Raw genomic sequence first — 21,753 nt, 5'->3', positions numbered from 1 at the left:
GGCTGCACCAATGCTGAATACAGCTGGATAATGCCCTCTTTTGACCAGCTTGTCATGCTGTGTTTGATGCACCCCAGGGTGCGAGTTGCCCTCTTGGCCGCCAGGGCACACGGCTGACTCATGCTGAGCCTGCTGCCAACCAGCACCCCCAGATCCCTTTCCGCAGGGCTGGTCTCCAGCCACTCCTCTCCCAATTTATACTTGTGCCTGGCGTTACTCTGTCCCAGGTGCAAAATCTAGCATTTGTTCTTGTTAAATTTCATGCCATTGATGGATTGCCCAGTGCTCCAGCCTGGCCCTCTGCAAGGCCTCTTGTCCCTCGAGAAAGTCGACAGCACCTCCCAGTTTGGTATTGTCAGCAGACTTGCTAATGTTGCATTCAACTCTTGCATCCAGATCATTGATAAAGATATTGAACAGAACTGGCCCTAGAATTGAACCCTGAGGAACACCGCTGGTGACCTGCCGCCAGCCAGATGTAGCCCCATTCACTACAACCCTTTGAGCCCTGCCATTCAGCCAGTTCTTCACCCAGCGCACCGTGAACCCGCTCATCTCATAGTTAGACAACTTGTCCAGAAGGATGCTGTGAGGGACAGTATCAAAAGCTTTACTAAAATAAAAAAAATAAGAATGCATCCACTGCCTTCCCTTCATCCACAAGGCAGGTGACCTTACCATAGGAGGATATCAAATTAGTTAAACAGGACTTTCCCTTTGTGAAGCCATGCTGACTCTGCCTGATGATTGCATTGTCCTTTAAATGCCTTGCAATAGTACACAGTATAATCTTCTCATCATTTTTCCAGGAACTGAGGTTAGAGTAACAGGTCTGTAGTCTTCTGGGTCTTCCTGCATAACCTTTTTGTAAATTGGAGTAACACTGGCTAACTTCCAGTCAGCGGGGACCTCCCCAGACTCCCAAGGCCTTTGGTAGATGATCAAGAGGGGTACTGCCATAACATCTGCTAGCTCCTTCAGTACTCTGGGATTAATCCCATCAGGCCCCATGGACTTGTGAACATTCAGCTGATACAGCCCACACTCGTGGTCCTCTGACTTGGAGGACTGGGCAGCCCAAGGTCTATCAGTATTATTAAAGACTGAAGCAAAAAAAGCATTGAGTGCCTCTGCTTTATATTTGTCCCTGTTAGGTGACTATAATCAACAAGTACTGGTCCAATGTTTTCTTTAGACCTCCTTTTGCTATTAATGTACTTAACAAAGCTACTCTTGTTGTCAGATACAGCACTGGTGATTTTCAACTCTAATTGGGCTTTGGCCTTTCATCATACATACACATTTCAGAAAGACTGCCTTGAATTTCTGGAGAAACTTCTACAGTCACTTCCTCCTTGTGAGGAAAGAAGTGAAATTTAAAATATAAATGGGACTTCTGTGTAATACAGTATCATGTTCTCCTCAAAAAGTCCTAATTTTTTGATGAAAAGATTTAGCTTTCAAATTATTTCTTTTTTTGGGGGGGGGGAGGGAGAGCAAATAACAAACTTGAGCTAAGTCAAATGTTAAGTAAAAATAGATCCTTGAATGTAATCTTGTAGGCTCCTTCCCATGTACTTAAGAGTCAAGAACTGTGAAAAATCAAATTAGAGTATTTATGAACTCCTGATGCCTTAAGGGCCACTTACTTTTCTAAAGTCTGGGACAGGTGGTGACCATGATTGTAAGAGCTGAAGAAGTATTTTCTCTTTTGTAAGTGCCTTTCAGTATGAGATGAAATTTGATGTTGCTGCTTGTGTTTTTATTTGTTTGTTTTTAATAAGTATCTGAGCAGTTGATCAATGTTTTGCAGTACTGCAAATATGCCAAAGATATAACTGTTAGAAATTTAAATTTAATTTGTTTTGTTTCAAAGTACAGGCAGTCATATTCTAAAACAAGTACCAAAAGGCAAATTACACATTTATCTCCAAATACACAAAAAGTGCTAGCTCTGGTAGTGTTGGAGATGTAAATGTTTTAAATTGCTTAAGTTCTTGGAAAGAATGTTTTTTACTTAATTTTGCGTAAATAACCAGAAAAATACTCATAGTGTAGTGGACTTAAAATATTATTATATTTGTAATGTTAGCATTTTATAGTTTTACTTGGCTGAATAATATTGTGACCTAACAAAAAAAAAAATCAGTCATATATTTTTGAAGGATGGGTTTCAGGGTTTTATGTATCGTTTAAAGCAGCCTCCTTAACCCAGATACATCTGGTTGAAGGAGCTGTGAGAAGTTGACTACTTCGAACCAATCAACTAGTATTTCTTAAAGAAATTCATGCTTTTGAGATCTTGGGTACCATAAATATAATACCAGTACTGTTCACTGGGAGCCTCAGGACTGAACTACTTTGTAAAATTTTTCCCAGTAGAAGAATTAGTGTCACAGTTGGGAACCTATCTTCTTTGGTCAAAACCTGCTATGATAACTTATGAAAATAAAAGTTCACATATATGATTTTAAATTTCTTTAAAAAGAAATTAACTAATTACCTTTTTATTACTGACATTATATTAATTGTAAATTAAAGGTGTTATAACAGCTACCTCCTCTGAAAGTGTCATCTCGTCAGTAAGGGATTTTTATTGGTAGTTCTTAATACAAAACTACAGTTTTCATTTCTTCATGTGATAAAACTGCCTTTTCAGTTGGGCTCTAAGTTTCTTGTGGTTTATGACAGAGTTTTAATTTGCTGTGGAATTACAAGGGTCCTGTATTTCCCATTTTCATATTAGCTACCTGAACTAGGGAGGCAGAAAAATCTTAATCTCTGTTTACAGGCTGAGTTTAGCAAGAAGATATTTCTGATTTTGCATTATGGAGTTTGCTAGGTGGAGGTGGCAGGGAACTACTGTGGTTCTCCACTCTTTGAAGTGTTCCTAAGGAAATTGTTCCCTCTAGGCCTCCGCTGTTCCTTAGAGTACCAGAATCACTGGAGTACTGTGTGTGATGTGCTGCTATCTTGTAGTAAGTGTAGAAAGAGAAATGGTCTCTGCCAAGAATTTGTCTAAGTCAAGAGAGGAAGACTTGAATTCATCCTACTTGAGGTGCTGGAGCCTGAACCACATGTTCCATAGAGTTCTCACCATTTTCGCAGGAGAAATACAGACTCCACCACAGACAAGTTTAGCCTTTTCAAAGTAGGAAGAACAGAAGTGCTAAAGTTTGTCTGCTATCTTGTACCATGAATAAAGACAAGAAGGGAGACCTGCTGCTACAGGCTGCTTCTGAGGCTATCCACAGCTATAGAAGCCCTCAATAAAACCTTGCATGTGCTTTGGTGGCTCACCTGTTCTTCCCTGTTGATACAGAAATTAACAGGGATCTATATAACCTGCCATCACCCATTCATTTTGGGGAGGGAATATCATTCACATACTTGAGTGTGGTGTCTAAACTAATACAATTCTGTATTCGTTTAGCTATTAAAATATTTTGTAACATTACTGTAACTAGTAGACATGGTTCCAAGCAATCTTTGATTTCTTTGGGTTATCATTGGCAAGTAAGAAGGTCCTTCATGCCAGAAACTCCAGAAAATTTTCCTGGCCTTCTCGATACTGCTGACTAAAGCACCAAGTCCTGTTTCAAATAGCAGTCTGGATTCAGTCGTCAGTGTTTAGTGTGCCTAGCACTGTGTTCTGGGTTTGTTGGCACAAAAACAGTAACCATTTGGTTTTAATGAAAAAAGGAAAATAAGCCTGGCAAGGGAAATGTTTTTAAGAGGTAGTGAACTATGTTTTTATTTTTCTGTCTTCAAAACAGAGGGCATTTTAGCTAATTATGCTTTCTAAACATAATCAGAACAGTACATCCCAACCACAAAAAAAGAAAATAAATGTAAATTGAAAGAAGTTGGAGGAAATGCAACATTATTAACAAGGGAAAGTTGACTGTAATTCCTTTTTTACCCCATATGTTACTGTAATGTCGCAACAGGAAGAGATTCAAATTGCTTGCAAAACTTCTGCTTCCCTACCATTGCAATACTAAAAGGCTAGGAATGAATAGGTAAATAACAAAAAAGATATGTCTATGGATGACAGCTGTGTGGTTGGAATATTGATTACAGGGTATTCACTTAAGATACTCCAGTCCATATCTGTAGGTTGGCTGAAGGAGAGTGATGATGGTGAGCAGGAGATTCAAGGAAATGACCAATAGGAAGAAGGAGAGATGCAGAAACCAGAGATACTTTGCTGGGTGGCAAGGGCATAGGCAATATATCAGCAAATGAGTTTTGGTGTTTCCCCCTCTCTCTTTTGGTCTCCTTTCAAAGAATACACATATGTGTCTACATTAGCAGGATTTTGATGAAAATTTTGTTCTTGCAGGCACTGAGAATATCATTAAGTTAAAACTTGGGTTTTAAATTGGTACGTCTGGAATATTGTCAAATTCTGCTGATTCTTACAAAGTATTTAGAGGGGGCTTTCAAAAGGCATAACCTGTGCTTTTGTAAGGCACCACTCCTATTGTGCTTCTTAAAAGAAAGGGTTTGTGGGCATCTGTTCCAAGAAAGGATTCAGAATTGCCTTGTGGTGCTGAGTAATAGGCACTCAAAGGTTGCCCCTGTCTGTGGCTATGGTGAGGGGCATACCCCCCCCCCCCCCTTAATGCCTGCTTTGCATCGCTGTCTGGTGCAGCTCACTCTTCCCTCAGTACGCTGTGTAAATGCTAAGGTGCCTCACGCAGGTGGGATTGTGCTGGGCTGTGCCCTTCTTGGTTGGATTTCAGATGCTGCATACCTGAGCAGTCCCTGACCCTTGTTGGATCTGTCTGTAGGAGTTTGTTTCCAAAAATAACCAGGATCATCTTTTTTTCTCTCTAGAAAAGTTGATTGCATATCAACGGGAATTTCATGCTTTGAAGGAACGTCTTCGTATAGCTGAGCATCGTACTCTGCAACGCTCTTCTGAGCTGAATGCTATTTTGGAGCAGTTCAGGCGTGCAGTAGCAGAAACAAATGGGAGTAAGAATGCAATGAATAATTTTTCAGGTACATACTGTGTTTGAGCTATTTTTTATAACTCTGCAATACCAATATCTCTTCTTATTACTATAGAATAAGAAATTAATACCAAGAAAGCCGAATGAAACTGTTAAGCAGTGCAAATAAAGAATGTGTAATATGTTGTATCTGGTGGGGATTTTTTTGGGTTCTGTGTTTTCCAATTTCTGTTCTTAATGATCCACCCACTCTTCTTCTTATGACTTTAGGGACTGAATACTTATTCCACACCTAGCTCCCAAAGTCTGGAACTTCTGGTTACTTATTTAACATATTGAATATATTTTGACAATAATTTACATCACTTTTTAAAATAAACCTTGAGGGCAAAGGTGAGCAAACAGAGGAAATGAATGAACTTGAAGCAATTAAAATATGTTTAAAAGTCAGCTTGAAGATGTAAAAACATGCAGGCTAAGGTATTGGTTACAATTTGTAAAATGTACAGGTAATGTCCTTTTTAATAACTAGTGATTAAATGGTAAACTGGTAAAGTCTTCCATAAGCTTTTACCTATTTTGGAGGCTGATGCTCAAGTTTACCGAGAGCTGTGTTTGGCAATATTAGAGAATGACTTTGCACTACTTACCAGATTATTGAAGTTAACTTTTAAAATCACACCATTACTGTTTTAGTCACTCTGATTTTTTTTAGATAGGAAATGAATAACAAATAAATATAAACTTTCTGGCAAGAGGTATGATTTGGTAGGTTGCAGAATAAAACCAAAGAGTTTTGCAAATCAAAAAACTGGATCAAGCTTTTAAAATCTGTTGTCTACTTGCATTTATGCTATGGGTTACTATTTTCTATAGAATTCTTTTGGGGGAGGTGGGGTGGTTGTTATAATTATAGGCCCTCAGTGCTGATATTAATGATGAATTGCTCTGTCTGACACTGGCGTATCTAACCTGATCTCCGTAGTTCCCTGGATCTCCAGGAATGGTATGGTTAAAGGTTACATTTAACATAGTCTGTGACTTGTCTTCCTATTCTGTGTGTATGTTTTTCCTGTTAAAACAAACAACCACAGAGGAAGTCAAGTAATTTTGATACTGGATTTATGATTAAGTTATTACCACATTTATTTCTAAAAATTAGTTAGCTTGCTTATAGACAATATAGTTATAGGGAGTTATTATCTTCTGATGCAGCTGAAGTTACTGATTCACATTTTTAACATTCTACCATGTGTGGATCCTAACTGGGACATCCTCTTTTTTCCATATGGAGCCATGATGGGAAGTCAGCTGGAGTCTGAATTCCTAAGCTTTTGTGCTCAGAACTTAGTGTTAGATAGATTTTTTTTTTTTTATTAAGTTTAATGTACTTAAGTATACATAATCCTATGTAATATTTGCTATCTTTGAAGCTGAAAGAATTTGAGATTGTTTTATGTAGATCATTATTCATTCATACAAAGAGCTGTCATACTTTGACAGAATTTTTAGTCCAGCTTTTGCAGTTGAAGCTAAAGGAAATGTTAGCAGGAAAAGTAAAATGTACCTGTATTAGAATCTATCAAAATAAGCAACTTTACTTATGGCATCTATTTACAAAGCTTTTTTCAAGATTTTAAGCAGTTAGGAATTTAGTTTCACCCAAAAGTAAATATTAAAAAAAACCCCAAACAAACCAAACCAAAACCCACAACAAACCCCTTCTATCTTTGTAGAAGCTACAGTCAGAATCTGAGAGGAATGACATTTTTGTCATTACTTTTCTCACTTCTTCACAATTCAGTTTTATCTCTGAAATCTTGAGTACATTTTTTTTTTTACTTAACTTGATATTATAAAGCCCATACATTTTCAAAGGTCCATATGCTATCATATTTGTCATTTGAAATGAGTTGTTTTCACACTTGCTATAAGAAAATCAATATGCACAGCAGGGGAATTTAAAAACTGTTATTTGCAACTTTGAGAGCCACCTGGACATCCTGAGAGGCAGTTGCTCTAGAAGGAGCAAGAATTATTTTAAGTACTCTAATGGACTAAATTAAATTCATGTTAGCATTTATTTTATTGCAGAAATGCTCAAAATCTCAATTGTATATTTAATGCTATTTTTGTTTTGTATCTGTATGTGTAGCGTACTCCAATATGTATTTGTAGCTTTGAGAAGTTATTTGCAGTAGCATCACATCGAAGATGTAAAAACATACAGGCTAAGGTATTGGTTACGATTTGTAAAATGTACAGGTAATGTCCTTTTTATAACTAGTGATTAAATGGTAAACTGGTAAAGTCTTCCATAAGCTTTTACCTATTTTGGAGGCTGATGCTCATCTTGATGCAATCAAGAGGCTGATGGTCAAGCTCAAGTGATGAGCTCTGTAAGCGTAAGTAAAAAATAATCTGGTAAATAAGCCTCCCATTTTGATTCATTGGGAAAAACAAACAAAAAAACCCCCAAAACCAAACCCCTGAATAAATGGAGCATTTTTTACTTCTGTGATTACACATTAAGTCTTAAGTGATCAGGTAAGTATTAACTATATCTGTAGCAAGATTACTTGGTGGAAAATAATATTGGCCGTTGTTTATTTAAAACATTAAAATAAGAAAACACTTCCTTTGTACACAAGATATAATGCCCAGTAAAATGCATAATTTGTTCTTTTTTTTCAGTTAGGGCCAAGCTTGGAATTTTGTACTATTTACCACTGCATAAAACTTCATATTCTTTTTTTTCTGCATTACTGATTTCATGTATATTTGCAGATGAAACACTGAAATTGTTAAAAGAGCTAACAAGTAGAAAATCTCTTCAAGTGCCAAATATCTATTACCATTTGCCTCATTTGTTGAAAAATGAAGGAAGCCTTCAACCTTCTGTGCAGGTTGGCCTTGGAAGAACAGGAGGTATGCTGATACAATATTTATTTTATGTTTTATATCTGGAGGACTTTCTAGTTTTAGTAATATAAATTACTGTATTACTTGGTAGATCAAGGACATCTCATTTAACTTGTGTGATATTGATATCTTAGAATTCGCGCTGAATCCGTGATCAAAGGAGTTTGACTTCAGCTTTGCTCTTTTCTGCATAATCTCAATCACACCCCATGCGTTGTTAAGGTACACATTAAGAAGCATTTAGTTTGGATGAATTTTTTTATAACTAAGTAAAAGGGAACAAAGCTGAAGCTGAACTGCTAATGGACATATCCCTTTGGCTTTTCAGATTTGTGGGGCAACCATGCATGGGTATGATTTAGAGTTCATGTTTCTTTTTTTTTTTTTTTTTTAACAATATATTTCAATGTATAACTTAGAATTGGGAGAACTAGGATAATCAGATACAATTGTGTCAGTAAAATGTGGACATTCATTGGAGGGGAAGAAAATAATCAGTGTTGTGCTGCGGTACTGTAGATCCCTCTTTTTTTTTTTTTTTTTTTTTTTTTTTTCCCTAATCCTCACAAATTCTGAGCTTTGGTCATTAGGATAGTTCCATGGAATCCCACTCTTGGAGCTCTAGAAAATAGATAGCATAAAGCCCAACCAAGCTGATAGACCTCAAAGCGTGTGTGTGTGTGTGTATGTGTGTGTCTTTAAGCTTGAAGGCCCCACCAATGAATCCTTGTTTCTCCATGTGCCATCTGTCTTGAATGGCTTGTGTTATTGTCCACTAGACCTTTCTTTTTTTCTTTTCTCCCTCTCCTTGCTTTTGAAAGAAGCATTAGTTGTTCCTGACCTGTATTTTTTTCATTACTTCAGTAAGTTTGAATGCCTCCTTCTTTTAACAGAAGGCATGCCTGTGTGACAAATGTGTAGGCTCAAGCCATAGGGTTATTTTTGGACTATAAACACCATTTATTTCAATGTTATTCAGGAAGGAAAAGGCTCATATTCCTTTATTGTTTTAAGTAAAACCTGTATAACATCCCACTGGGAATATATGACAGAAGTTTGAAATTACAAAACAGGAATTAGGTTTATTTAATTAAAAAGAGGGAGGAAATTCTGAGTTGAAATTATTTTCCCATCTTCCCCTTTCCTGGTCACTGTGCTTTTTGAGTGTTTGTTTTAAAATTGTTTTAAAAATTCAGAGCTTGTTAATGTGTAGTTGCTAGGCAAAGCAGGCTCTATAAGGAAGGATAAACAATGTTTTTAATAGTTGTTTGATCTTATATATTTATGATGTGGTAAATCATTTCACACAGATGCCTCAGAACGCTGGTGCTGACTTCATGAAGTCTGCTTTATCCTTTTACTGTGTTCCTGATGCTATCTGCTGTGTTCCTAGTAGGTAGCCAGCCCTGGGTATGGTGTGGGGTGAAGAAGAAAAGACTGTGGAAAAGTTAAGGAACATAGGAGTCAAATGGCCAGTTGAAAGATGGTGTTAATAGTGTTGTAGCTGGGGCCAGATTGCTTTGTGTTTGAGGTGCTTTTAACAGAGATAAGATATTTCAATGAGGAATTTCCAGGCAGTCTTGATGACCTGCACTTGTTTTTCTAGAAGAACCCAAATCAGGTGCAAGGAAAGTAATAGTTTTTCAGCAGTGTCATTTTAAAAGATGACTTCTGAGCAGTTAAATACTTGAACTGTGAAGAATGGTTATGCCAGTTTGAAAATAAAACTGAATTAGGAAGTTTAATCACTCTATAAGTCTTGGTGCACCTTATCTGATTAATACCATGGTGGTTGTTGTTATCTGTTGGGTTTTGCGTGGCAAGGTTTTGGTAGTGAGGAGGCTACAGGGGTGGCTTCTGTGAGAAGCTGCCAGAAGCTTCCCCCATGTCCAACAGAGCCAATGCCAGCTGGCTCCAAGTTGGACCTGCCGCTGGCCAAGGCTGAGCCCATCAGCGATGGGGGTAGCGCCTCTGGGATAACAGATTTTAGAAGATCGAAAAAAAACCCCAGCACCTGCAGCTGAAGAGAGGAGTGAGAATATGTGAGGAAAAAGCCCTGCAGACCCCCAGGTCAGTGCAGAAGGAAGGGGAGGAGGTGCTCCAGGCGCCGGAGCAGAGATTCCCCTGCAGCCTGTGGGGAAGACCATGGTGAGGCAGGCTGTCCCCCTGCAGCCCAGGGAGGTCCATGGTGGAGCAGATATCCACCTGCAGACCAGGGATGACCCCACGCTGGAGCAGGGGGATGCCCGAAGAAGGCTGTGACCCTGTGGGAAGCCTATGCTGGAGCAGGCTCCTGGCAGGACCTGCAGACCTGTGGAGAGAGGAGCCCACACTGGAGCAGGTTGGCTGGCAGGACTTGTGACCCTGTGGGGGACCCACGCTGCAGCAGTGTGCTCTTGAAGGACTGCATGCCATGGAAGTGACCCATGCTGGAGCAGCTCCTGAAGAACTGTAGCCCATAGGAAGGACCCACATTGGAGAAGTTCGTGGAGGACTGTCTCCTGTGGATGGGACCCCACTCTGGAGCAGGGGGAGAGAGCAAGGAGGAAGGAGCCAGCAGAGACAATGTGTGATGAACTGACCTCAACCCTCATTCCCCATCCCCCTGTGCTGCTCGGGGGGGGGAGGTAGAGAAAATCAGGAGTGAATTTAAGCCTGGGAAGAAGGAAGGAAATGTTTTTAAGATTTAGTTTTTATTTCTCATTATCCTACTCTGAGTTGATTGGTAATTAATTAAACCAATTTCTCCAAGTTGAGTTTGTTTTGCCCATGACGGTAATTGCCGAGTGATCTCTCCCTGTCCTTATCTCGACTGACGAGCCTTTTGTTATATTTTTCTCTCCCCTGTCCAGCTGAGGAGGGGGAGTTGTAGAGCAGCTTTGGTGGGCACCTGGCATCTAGCCAGGGTCAACCCACCACACCTATGCAATAATCTGGCATGTCTAGGATTAATTTTTTTTGTTTGCTGTGTATGCTCTGAGTGTTGGTGGTGATTATGTTAATCATGCTCCTGATGATGGCTGTCATATTTTTATTTACTGTTATCTCCATATTTTAACTCTGCGTTTCTTAAGCAATGCTTTATTATAAGATTTTTGTTTTCTATCCTGTGTATGAAATCACTGAAAGTATATTTCTGGTTTGTTTGATTTCAGTTTCCATTGTAATGGGAATACCTACAGTGAAAAGAAAAGTCAAGTCTTACCTTACAGAAACTCTTCACTCCCTTATTGATAAGCTGTCCCCTGAAGAAAAACTGGATTGTGTTATGGTTGTCTTTATAGGAGAGGTAATCACTTAAGTATTTTTATACAATTTCTAACCTGCCTTTAATTACAAGTACCACTCCTTTCAGGTATTGTTGAGGATCTCCTTTTTCTTCAAGACATAGCCAAATGACTGTCTTCTCCTTCCATGAAAAAGAGACCATGTCAGTCTTGTGTTTCTGAGAGAAATGATCCCGAGGAGCCCAGCTTTTTCGCTTTTATCAAGGCAACAGTGGACACAAATTCAGTGGACTGGTTATTTTGCAAATCTTCTGATGCTTATACATAGTGACGGATAATGTGCTAATTACCTTATTCCTTCAACATCAAAATAATGGTTAAGGGACTCCAGTGTCATAGGCAGGATCCGTCCCATTCTCTTCATGCTACCGCTTAGTTCTTCGTTAAATGAGTGCTGCAGTTTGAGATGTTAGGCACAGATTGTTATTGATTTCATTTTCTGGACAGTGTGGATATTGTAAGTCCAGACCTTTTTCATGGGTTAATTCAAACAGTGTTCAGTTGGACTGTTTGGTCAGTTTGGCTGTGATTTAGTGGAAATCAAATTTCAGAAATAATTCTGTTGGCTGCTGGGAATTGCATATACTTATTTTTGTCTGTATGTTTTTCTCAGAAGTCTGACTTGGAGAGTGGGAAATTTATATATATTGGTTTGACCTTCATCCATCTAACCATATAGTGCTGTACTGAAACAGTGTTTTGAGTCCCACAGATGAAAATTCGAATCCTCTAGTTATAACTGAAAATAGTTTTAATCCTGTGAGCCAGTGTCCTTTCAGGGATGAATCAGTGGAAGAACAGATAGGCATTTTAATACTTCTATTATCAGCACATTTTAAAGCTTTCCTTGAAAAGTTTGTAAACTTTTAACCTGTAGCTGAGAACTGATTCTTATGGTTTTCTAATGTAAATTGCTCTGTTTTCTTTTGCTTGACAGTCAGTCAAAAACTATTTATCTGGATAGGTACTGCTTTTCTGCAGAAAATGCTCTTAAAACATCTGTTGGTTGAGAATATCAAGAGAACAGAATTCATTCTGAATGCTAGGGTTTTCTTAACTGTATTAGTTGGAGTAATTTTATTGCTTTTTAGTATGGCTTCTTTTCAAGTATAAAACTGAAGTTTCATTTTGTTTTGCTTAAGGTGGTCTGAGCTATGAAGTTGGTGAGTTATCATTGGATTCTGTCTTTTATGAAACATAGGAGTGAATTGTCCCCAGTGGCACAAGTTTCTCTTGTCACCTTAGACAAGCCGTATTGCTATACCCGAGTTTTCCATAGCTAAAATAACTTTCTTCCTTTGAGGTGGTGTGAAATTCTCTTCCGTCTTGGGAATGATTCTACAAAAGTGACTGTGAAGGAACTGGATGTTTTAACATGGGAGATATTGCTTCTGTGCCCAAGAATTGTGTGGTTTGCTCTGGAGTGGGATACTGTTTCTCTGTCTTATCCCTGTATCTGTCTCTTTGAGAGCAGCGCTATGTGCTTACATATCTGCTATGGGTACTGCAAGCCATGAACGTCTGGGAAAATTTGAAGAACCTAAGTTTGAATTCTTGTTCTGTTACAACAATTCCTTAGTTTTGCGTTTCTTTTTCTTTACTCCATCCAATTTTATGTCTTTCCTGCTTCGCTATTTCTTTGACCATGTTTTATGTTTTCTTAAGTTCAGTATCTTATAGTTTGTTTTGTAATTGCTACAGGTAACTCTTTCAATGATGAATATGGTACAGTAAATACTTCATCCTGAACTATGCTGTGTTTTTTCTGTTATGCTGTATATTTCAGCTTCCTTCTGCAAGATGAAAAGTGTAGGTTTATTAAGCATTTTCTCTGGCTACTTGAAGGAAAGCCTGCTCCCATGGTGGACTTCTGTTTCTCCTTAAACAAAAGAAAGGGCTTTAGTTTTTAAAATAGCTTTGTCTGTGGGGTTTCCTAGCCTAAAATGCGTTAGACTATTGCTATCATTAACATGTGTGTGTTAATTAATGAAGGCTTATTTAAAAATACATTAGAACTTTGACCAATTATGCTTGTATTAAAAATTATGTCAAAAGTATCTGAAAAAAAGCATGGCCTCCACTCAACATCTGTGCAGCTTACAGCAAGAAATGGTCATACTGTGAGGTTAGGTAATTTTGCTAATAAGCTTAAAATTACTATCTCTCTATAGCTTGTACCAACAAAAAAAGCACAAGACTACAAAAATGTTTTTACGAGAGAATTATGTGAAAATGGTATTTTAAAAGGATTTTAGTATTTTCTTGCTGACTTTATTTGAGAAATCAGATTGATAATTGCTTCTTAAGAAGCATTGCTGGGAGCCATAGTCATGGACTGTAATCTCTTTGTGCTAAGCACCCTAAAAACCCTCTTTTAATAATGCTGGCTTTTTAGCAGTTCAATCTCACTACTTTCTTGTAGATTTGACTTTTTTACTAGTAAACAAGTTGAAAATTAAGGCTAATGGCCTTCTGCAAACAGCATGAACAGTGTAAACAGATGAGCTAGTAAATATAGATGCATTATGGTTGCTAAATAAAGAGATCTGCATATTCATTTACTGTATAGATATTTCTCAGTAATATAATCATACACAGTAAATTTCCATACTGGAAGTTTGAGGAATTCTAAAATATCTCAGCTGATGTGATATCTAATCACCAATTTAAATAAATGCTAGAATTGCTTGACAGTAAACTGTGCAATTGTCCCAGTAACTGACATATGTCCATGTTCTCCAATTTGTTAAAGTAACTTTATTGCAGAATAATTTGCAGGTATTCATTAGGATGACTAATAAATAGGCATGATTCATTATACCTCTATACTTAAAAATCTTTTTATTCCTCTTCACTGTGTAGCTAGTTCATAGGCTCATCAGATGACTTGAAACAAGCGATTTAAATCTCATAAACCTGCTCTGTATGAGAACTTGCTTTCAGAATGAACTATAGGTTCTAGGTTTAAGAAACTATGAACTCCAGATTAAAATTGTTGTCTAGTATTTTTGTGTAACAGGATTTGTAATTAACATGGGAAACATGGTTTTGAAGTACTTTACATCATAGTGGAACAGCAGACACACACACGTGTGTGTATATATATATATATACACACACACACACTCTACTGAATATAGGAGAAGTTAAAATACTTTTCTGGTAGGTAAGCAATTTTTTTTTTTCCCTGTGGGGAGATCTCATTTATCATGAAGAAACTGCATCTTAGACTTGTTCTAAATATATCACAAATTATTGTCAGGCCACTTCATTAATCAGTGACTGCACTTAGCACAGTTTTTTGTACAAACAGTAATCAATGTGCATTGGAAAGACTATAAGTCCTTGATTTGACAAAAAATATCAGAAAGACAAATCATTTCAGTTAGAATCAGAAGACACTACAGGTATGCAAAAGCATTTTGCTAATTCTGTATACTACTGATTACATCTGACTAGGCAATAATTGGCCAGGCATTTATTCTTGGAGCACTAGCCCATATATTACACTTTTTTGCATATTGCTTATTCAGATCTTACTCTGTTGTTTTATGTGTATACAATTCACTTAGGCTAGAAAAACTTGCATATCTTGATTATCTTTTACTGTCACTGTGTCATCTCTTTATGTAAACAGTGGCTGCCAAATTAAAAGATGTTGATCTTCAGTAGTGTTTCTCTGTGCTCCTTTTGTGGAGAATCTTTTTTTCTTTATTATTTTTTTGGAAAAGTTTCTTTACTGGTTGGGTCTGTGTGACACAAGCACCCAGCAAGGTACCATTTTGTGCGCTGGTAGAACAAAGCCTCAGCAAATTAAGCACTGAGTGCACATACTGGGTCAAACCTTGCTGAACCTGTTTTGGATGTATTAACATTGGAGTGCAATATGAAAAACTTCTCCAGCAAAATAAACAAGCCTGTTTTTTTTACCTTTTCTTGCTCTGGACCTGAATTATAGATCTCTTTGATCAGCAGATCTCTTGATAGAAAACAAAGGAGTATTTTGTCTCTCTTGCTCTCAACCTGGATGTATTAGTAGCATCCCGGCTACAGAGATGTTCCATGCTTTCTGCTAGTTGTTGAAAACTTGAGAGCCGCTCCTTCCTGGAGCTGCCCTGGAGAGTGTATTCCTAGTCCTCAAAAGATCTGACTGCACATCTCAAGTTGGAGAAAGACCAATAGATCTTAGCATATACATATGCATACATATATATATATTTAAAAAAAATATAAAAAAATCGAAGTTAGACAAGGCCATTGTGCCAAATGATACATTATCTTTACCAGGTAATTTTAAAGGCCTACACAGATGATAGCTTTTGCTTTGGACTTCTCATTCAAAACTGATCAGGATGAACACAGCTTCTAGATATACTGCCAGCTCTTGTATCTGGAAGGGTAGCTTGGCCTGTCAGTGAGAATTTGAGATGTTTAAGCTGCTGTTGCAATCCCTGCTTCTTTGGCACCTAATCTTTGGTACCCAAAGACTATGGACTTCAGACCTGGATGACTAACTGAATTGACACTTTAAGTTTTGGATAACACTATCAAATTTTGCTATTGTGGTCTGCCTTGGCCTACAGATAATGAGGGCAAACTCCTTCTGTCCTCCAAATAAAGAACACGTATCATAGAAGGGTGCTTTTGATGGCACACAGCAACTACCTATCTTCTTCTGGAAAACAACCTTTTCAATGATTTACAGGCTCACCCAATGACAAGAAGAAGTTTCCCCAGGTTGCCAGGCCACATATGCTGCTTTCTTTCAGACTCTACAAACCAGGCTTCATCTGTAATATGCACAAAACTAGTAGAAGGCTATATGACACTAATATAACTTTCATCTGGATGTCCTGTTTTGAATTGTTCCTTGATTTTTTTTTTTTGTTCTGGCTGGCTTTCTTAAAAGCTAAACTTGTTCTCTGATGTGGTGTTGTGGTTCACAGCACAATCCATGTGGATGTATGCCCTCACGTTCGAGGAGCTATTGCTGCCAAAGGCTTTGCATTGTGAAACCCTGTCCTGAACTGAATTGGGTTAATTACAGAAACGACTGGAGAGAGAACGATATTTCTTACTTGTGTGGTAAAGTGGGAACTTTCAGTACGGGAGGGATGAAGTCATTAGCTCATGTAGGACACACAGGCTACATTTGGCTTATGTAACATTAGACAGCTATGTTATGACAGTATTCTGCATTCCTGTTTTTTGCTTGCATCTTTTTCTCATGTTCCCTGTATTTAACTTGAACTTGCTGCTTCAGATCTGAAAGCAGACACTATATTCCTGAAAAGATTTTTTTTTTCAGTTGCATTTGTTGAACTCTAACCCTTATTACCTTTTTCCACAGGCTTTATTTTTATCTGTACTTTATTGCAACCACTGGAATGGTGTGAACTGCTGCACTTTTATTCCTCAGGGCTTTTTCTTCACTGCATAAATATCCCAAAATAAGTCCAAATGCCACTTTAGTGGCTGCTTTTTCCTATGTGAATTTTTATGCCTTGTATATAGGTAATTATATTCGTATGTACTTTCACCATTTCAAGACAAATACGTGTTTGCTTTGCCTTTTCTGGAGGCAGTTCAATTGTTTGTTATTATTTAAAAAACATTGTAAAATTATTCCACCCCTATTCTACAGGGATGACAAAAGATCAAATAAAATTGTAGAAACTAGTAAGCAATGAAATGACCATGCTTTGCAGATTAGCATGGGTGTTTGCCAGGGATTTTTTTCTTTTTTTGGAAGATGTTCTTGAATAAGTTAAGGCTTGCTTCTAGTAGATTTAATTTAAGAATTAAGATCTGGATAATCTAACAGCCTGGGTAAACCACATTGTTTAGAATGTACTGTACAGTTAATGTCTGAATTTCCCCCCCCCTCTTTCTCTGTAGCTTCTCTTCTTGAACTTGTAGTATCTTGATATTCTGCACCTTACTTTCCTTTCCTAGTCGCTTGTGAAAAAAATCTTTGGAATTTTAGTGCCATCTTTGCTTCTATTAGGACTTCTTTTCTTAAAACTGACTCTTTGACAACTGAAATAGAAATTTAATCCAAACAGAGGTTTGGTCTGTTAAGGCAGGATCTGAGATTAGAGAATCACTGAGATTGGAAGGGACCTTTAGATAATCATCTAGTCCCACGCCACTGCTCAAAGCAGAGTCAACTGCTGAAAACTTGTACATTTTGCAAAGCATTTCAATATGCATCTTGAAAATTAAAGCTTTAAAAAAAGCTAAGGTTGCAAGTCAAACTTCCAGAATAAGAAAATGCTACCATTGCATTGCTTGTGCTCTGTATCATGGCATTCTATCATGCTTTTCTGTGGTTTTTGTTTGTTGGTAGTTTATTTTTCACCCCATTTGGAGAACCTAATGTGAAAATGAGGTTTTTCACTAGCCAGGTGCCAGTGTTGACACATACAGTTTAACGCATACAGTTTAATTTTTCATAGCAGCTGTCATTCTGTAGCACTTCATATTCCTAAGTCCAGCGTTTAGCACTTCTGATCACATCAAGTGGACGAGTCATGGGAATTGGAGTAAGAGTAGTGAAAAACTAAGTAAAACTTCATTTGTAATGTATCCAGTATCACTAGATAAGTTGTTGCAGGAGGGCTAAGACAGGAAATAAAAGTGGGGACACGAATCCCATGCTTTACAGTGGAATGCAGATGTCTGAACTTCAAGGCTATTTTGGTTCTTCTAGCAGTACCACGTGTACAAGACCACATCTTGTATGGTCTGATGCAAACTGTTTGTGTGCTTGCTTTGCCTGTGTGTCAGCTTGGCTCCAGTCCTGTTTCGACTCACTGTTTTGCTTGTTTAGATTTTACATACATGGATTAGAACCGATTATCGGTTTGAGATGGTGTTACAGGTGCAATCTAGGTACCACTAAATTAAATTGAAGCAAAATCTAAAGCAAAGACAATATTTTCACTTAGTATGTAGCTAAGTTGTGGACCTTGTTACTACTGGATATTGTGAAATATGAGTGGGTATTCTGAAGTGAATCAGGCAAATTCACCAAGACCAGATCCAGGAGGAGCTATTGAATCTAATGATATGGATACCAGTCAGGGCTAGGAATTATAAACTGTTGATTACCAAGAACTGGGAGGTATGTGAAGGGAAAGAAGGTTCATTCTGTACATGCCCTGTTTATTGCACTCTACACTGCACTGGTGCAGCCCCACCTCGAGTACTGTGTGCAGCTTTGGGCACTTCAATATAAGGACATCAGACTATCAGAGTGTGTCCAGAGGAGGGTGAACCAAGATGGTGAAAGGCCTCGAGTGTAAGACTTACAAGGAGTGGATGAGTTCACCTGTTTTTTTAAAATTGGAGAAGAGAAGGCTGAGGGGTGACCTCATTGAAGTCTACAGCTTCCTCAAGGGGGGTGGCAGAGGGGAAGGTGCTGATCTCCTCTCTCTGGTGACCAGGGATTGGACACAAGGAAATGGAATGAAGCGGCGTCAGGGGAAGTTCAGACTGGACATTAGGAAAAGATTCTTCACTGAGAGGGTGGTAGGTCACTGGAACAGGCTCCCCGGGGAAGTGGTTACAGCACCAAGCCTGTCAGAGTTCAAGGAGTATCTGGGTGATGCTTTTAGTCATATGGTTTAGTTTTAGGTAGTCCTGCGAGGAGCAGGGAGTTGGACTTGATGATCCTTATGGGTCCCTTCCAACTTCAGATATTCTATGATTGTATCTTTTGTTTTTCTATGCATCTGCTACTGCTAAGACAGTAAGTAGACCTTTGGTCTAAAATGCGATGGTTTTCCTTACATTTTGAGAAACAATCTACCTTCTGTCATTCTTGAAGGTAAGAAGTAGGTAGGATTTAACAGTATGAAAGGGTTGATTCTTAAAACTAGAAATCTTCGGTTTTGTCTGATAGTTGGCTAGCTGTTAATCAGAACTTTCTAACCTCTTGTTTTGTCTGCTAGGTTATATATTCTACTACTTTGCTGTGCACATGCTTACTCATATAAATCAATAAAAATGGAAAATTCATTGCTGCTCTGGTTCTTTGTGTGTTTGTTATGAATAACAATGTTTGTTCAGACAAACCTTAGAATAATTGCAAATTTGAAATGCAGCCTCACCTAAACTAGAGAAGGTACGTTAGAGAGTTGTAGGGCAGCATCTTACAAAAAACTGAGGAAATTTAAAAACTTATTTCACTGACAGTTTGAACTTTAGTTTGTTCCACAACAGACTCTGAGTTTTCTTTTAGAGAGATTCATCAAAGCAGTCTATATGTGTGTCTCATCAAAATTGCTGATGCAAGGAGTTAAACCTTAGATGTTGCCATGTTCACAGGCTTATGAAACTCCATAGATCTCATAAACTAAAATCTTCTTTTCTTGCTGAAAAGTTTAGGTAGGCTCAAGGGGATACTGGCGAGGTACCTTGAAGAGGAGTCTCATGAAGTAACCTGAATTGCAGGTAGTTGGAGCGTGTATGGTAGCAGGAGGGAGTACTGTGTATGCTTGTCCTGTTCTAATTCTTTGCTATGTATCTGTTCCTGGCTGCCACTGCTGGAAGCAAGATGCTGAGCTGGATCAATCTTTGGTCTCATCTGCTATGAATGAAAAAAGGAGGATGTCTTGCTCCAAGTGTTCTTGCTTTCTCTTGGAGATCAGTGATTTCATATGACTAGGAAGAAAGAACTGGTGGAAAGATATGAACTGCTGATATTGAAATAACCACCCCTACTTATGTCTTTCATTATTTCCCAGAGATTCACCTAACAGGACAAACTTGTTTGTAAGGCTTCATGTGATTTATTGATAAGATGCACCTTTGTGGCTGGCACTGTTAACTCTTTGGTTGTGGCCTATCACAATTTGCATTTAATTGCTTTAAAGGGATTAGTTGTTAAAATGTTCATTTTTGCTTCTTTTTCTTGGGTCCCAAACTCCTAGGGATTATTTAATCTTCAACCTTAAGAGTTTTACTAAGGAAAAATTCTGGTTTTGTTATTGCCTTCTGATCTGGTAGACAAAAACATGCATAGCTATCGTCTTACAGATTGTGCTGCTTTGGTTGGGATCACCAGTGACATTTCATTTCCATAGTTGCAAGCAGCACTGATACCATGAAACAGAATTTAAGTTCATCATAGCTGTTCCAAAGTCAACCTAATATCTACCAGATGATCTTCACTGGAAGCCATGTCTTTCATGGACAACATTTTAATCTGGATTAATTAATTTTTTAATTAATCTGGATTTCTCCTGTCCTGTTTAAGGTTCTTAGAGAGGACAAGGGTATTACTCCTTCATGTTATATATAGTTCATAATTTTCAGCAGTCTTGTGACCTGCAGGTTGATAAAGAGGACCTTAGGTCTTATTTTGTCAAGGCAGTAAATGCTTTCTTCCTCAAATATGTGGAACAGATTTTGGTCAATAATAGATTTTTTTTTTTTTCCTGTTCCTTTTCAGTTACTAGCTGAATTTATTGATACTGCTTAGAAGATCCTTAGGTTAGAGCAATTATCTGGCTATTCCAGATCTCCTTCTGTTGCTACCCTACAGTCTTCTCTATAGTTAACTCTTCCCTTGCCTATAGTCACAGCTTGATCAAATTTATTGCATATTCTCATACTTATTTCATGAGGTTGTGCGAAATAACTTAAAGTGCCACCTTCCTGGGACATGTCCACAGCTGAAGGGTGTTGGCAAAGATCCCACTTAGTGTTAGGCTGGGTAATGAGGAGAGTTGGTTGCCTCTGGATGTTCTGATGTGGAAAGATGACAGTCAACCTGCTATCCTGAGGAGAAGAGTTTGGTGTTGGAATCCTGGTTCTGAATCTCAGATGCTGCTCTTAGATATGAATACAACTGCTTATTTAGAAATAATGGCAGGATCTCAAGTTTTTAATGCATTTGATCATGTGAAAAACGACATCAACTCTATTAATCTCAAGGTTCTTTTTCATTCTAAAAGCAGCATCTCCTTTTGCACTATGCAGATGCAGTGATTGTTGATTCAGAAGGAAGGTTACCTACTAACCCAGCAGTGGTACTTGCTGTATCTCGTGTTCAGTGCAGCTAGACCAGACCATCTTGACTTCATGTGACAGCAGCACAGATTACAATATGAGGTTGGAAGACTGCAGGCTAAGTCTCTTTAACATGAAGCTATTGTGATTGCAGCTCTGACTGGGAAACTGCCAACCTTTTGCGTGAAGGACACAAACAAATAAGGGGAACTAGGGAAAAACCCTCTTATTGCAGACTTTCTTTTTTTTTTTCTGATTGTGGTGCATTCTGTATAAGTGTGTAAGGTTTTAAAAAGCACTAGCAAGGCTTCATGGTGTATCTGCAAAATAGGTTAAAACTATGTGCACTCTAAGGAGACTTGCATTAATGCACAGGCTTGTGACCAAGCATATGCTTCCAGTTGGGATGAAGTTCAGTATTTATTTTAATCTCTGGAATACTGTATATAAACTAGCTGTGTTTCTGCTCTGTGTGTGTATGTATATATATTTATATATAAATATATAAAAATCTTGCATTTCTCTATGCAATTACAGTATGGACTGTTTAACAAGTATTTGAGTTT

General features: G+C 38.1%; 1 protein-coding gene across 3 annotated transcripts in view; it reads left to right on the top strand.

Annotated features, from left to right (window-relative positions):
- Positions 1-21,753, top strand: part of MGAT4A (alpha-1,3-mannosyl-glycoprotein 4-beta-N-acetylglucosaminyltransferase A) — an 80,226-nt gene that overhangs the window by 26,303 nt on the left and 32,170 nt on the right. For all 3 annotated transcript variants that reach the window (XM_069770038.1, XM_069770036.1, XM_069770037.1), the window contains 3 exons: positions 4,843-5,010; positions 7,749-7,889; positions 11,039-11,172. In XM_069770038.1, the coding sequence (XP_069626139.1) occupies positions 4,995-5,010; positions 7,749-7,889; positions 11,039-11,172 (291 nt within the window). In that variant the 5' untranslated portion in view covers positions 4,843-4,994. The remainder of the gene's footprint in view (positions 1-4,842; positions 5,011-7,748; positions 7,890-11,038; positions 11,173-21,753) is intronic.

The sequence above is a fragment of the Haliaeetus albicilla genome, chromosome 25 (genome assembly GCF_947461875.1).
Source record: "Haliaeetus albicilla chromosome 25, bHalAlb1.1, whole genome shotgun sequence".
Taxonomy (NCBI): domain Eukaryota; kingdom Metazoa; phylum Chordata; class Aves; order Accipitriformes; family Accipitridae; genus Haliaeetus; species Haliaeetus albicilla.
This window is presented reverse-complemented; position numbering and strand designations above follow the sequence as displayed.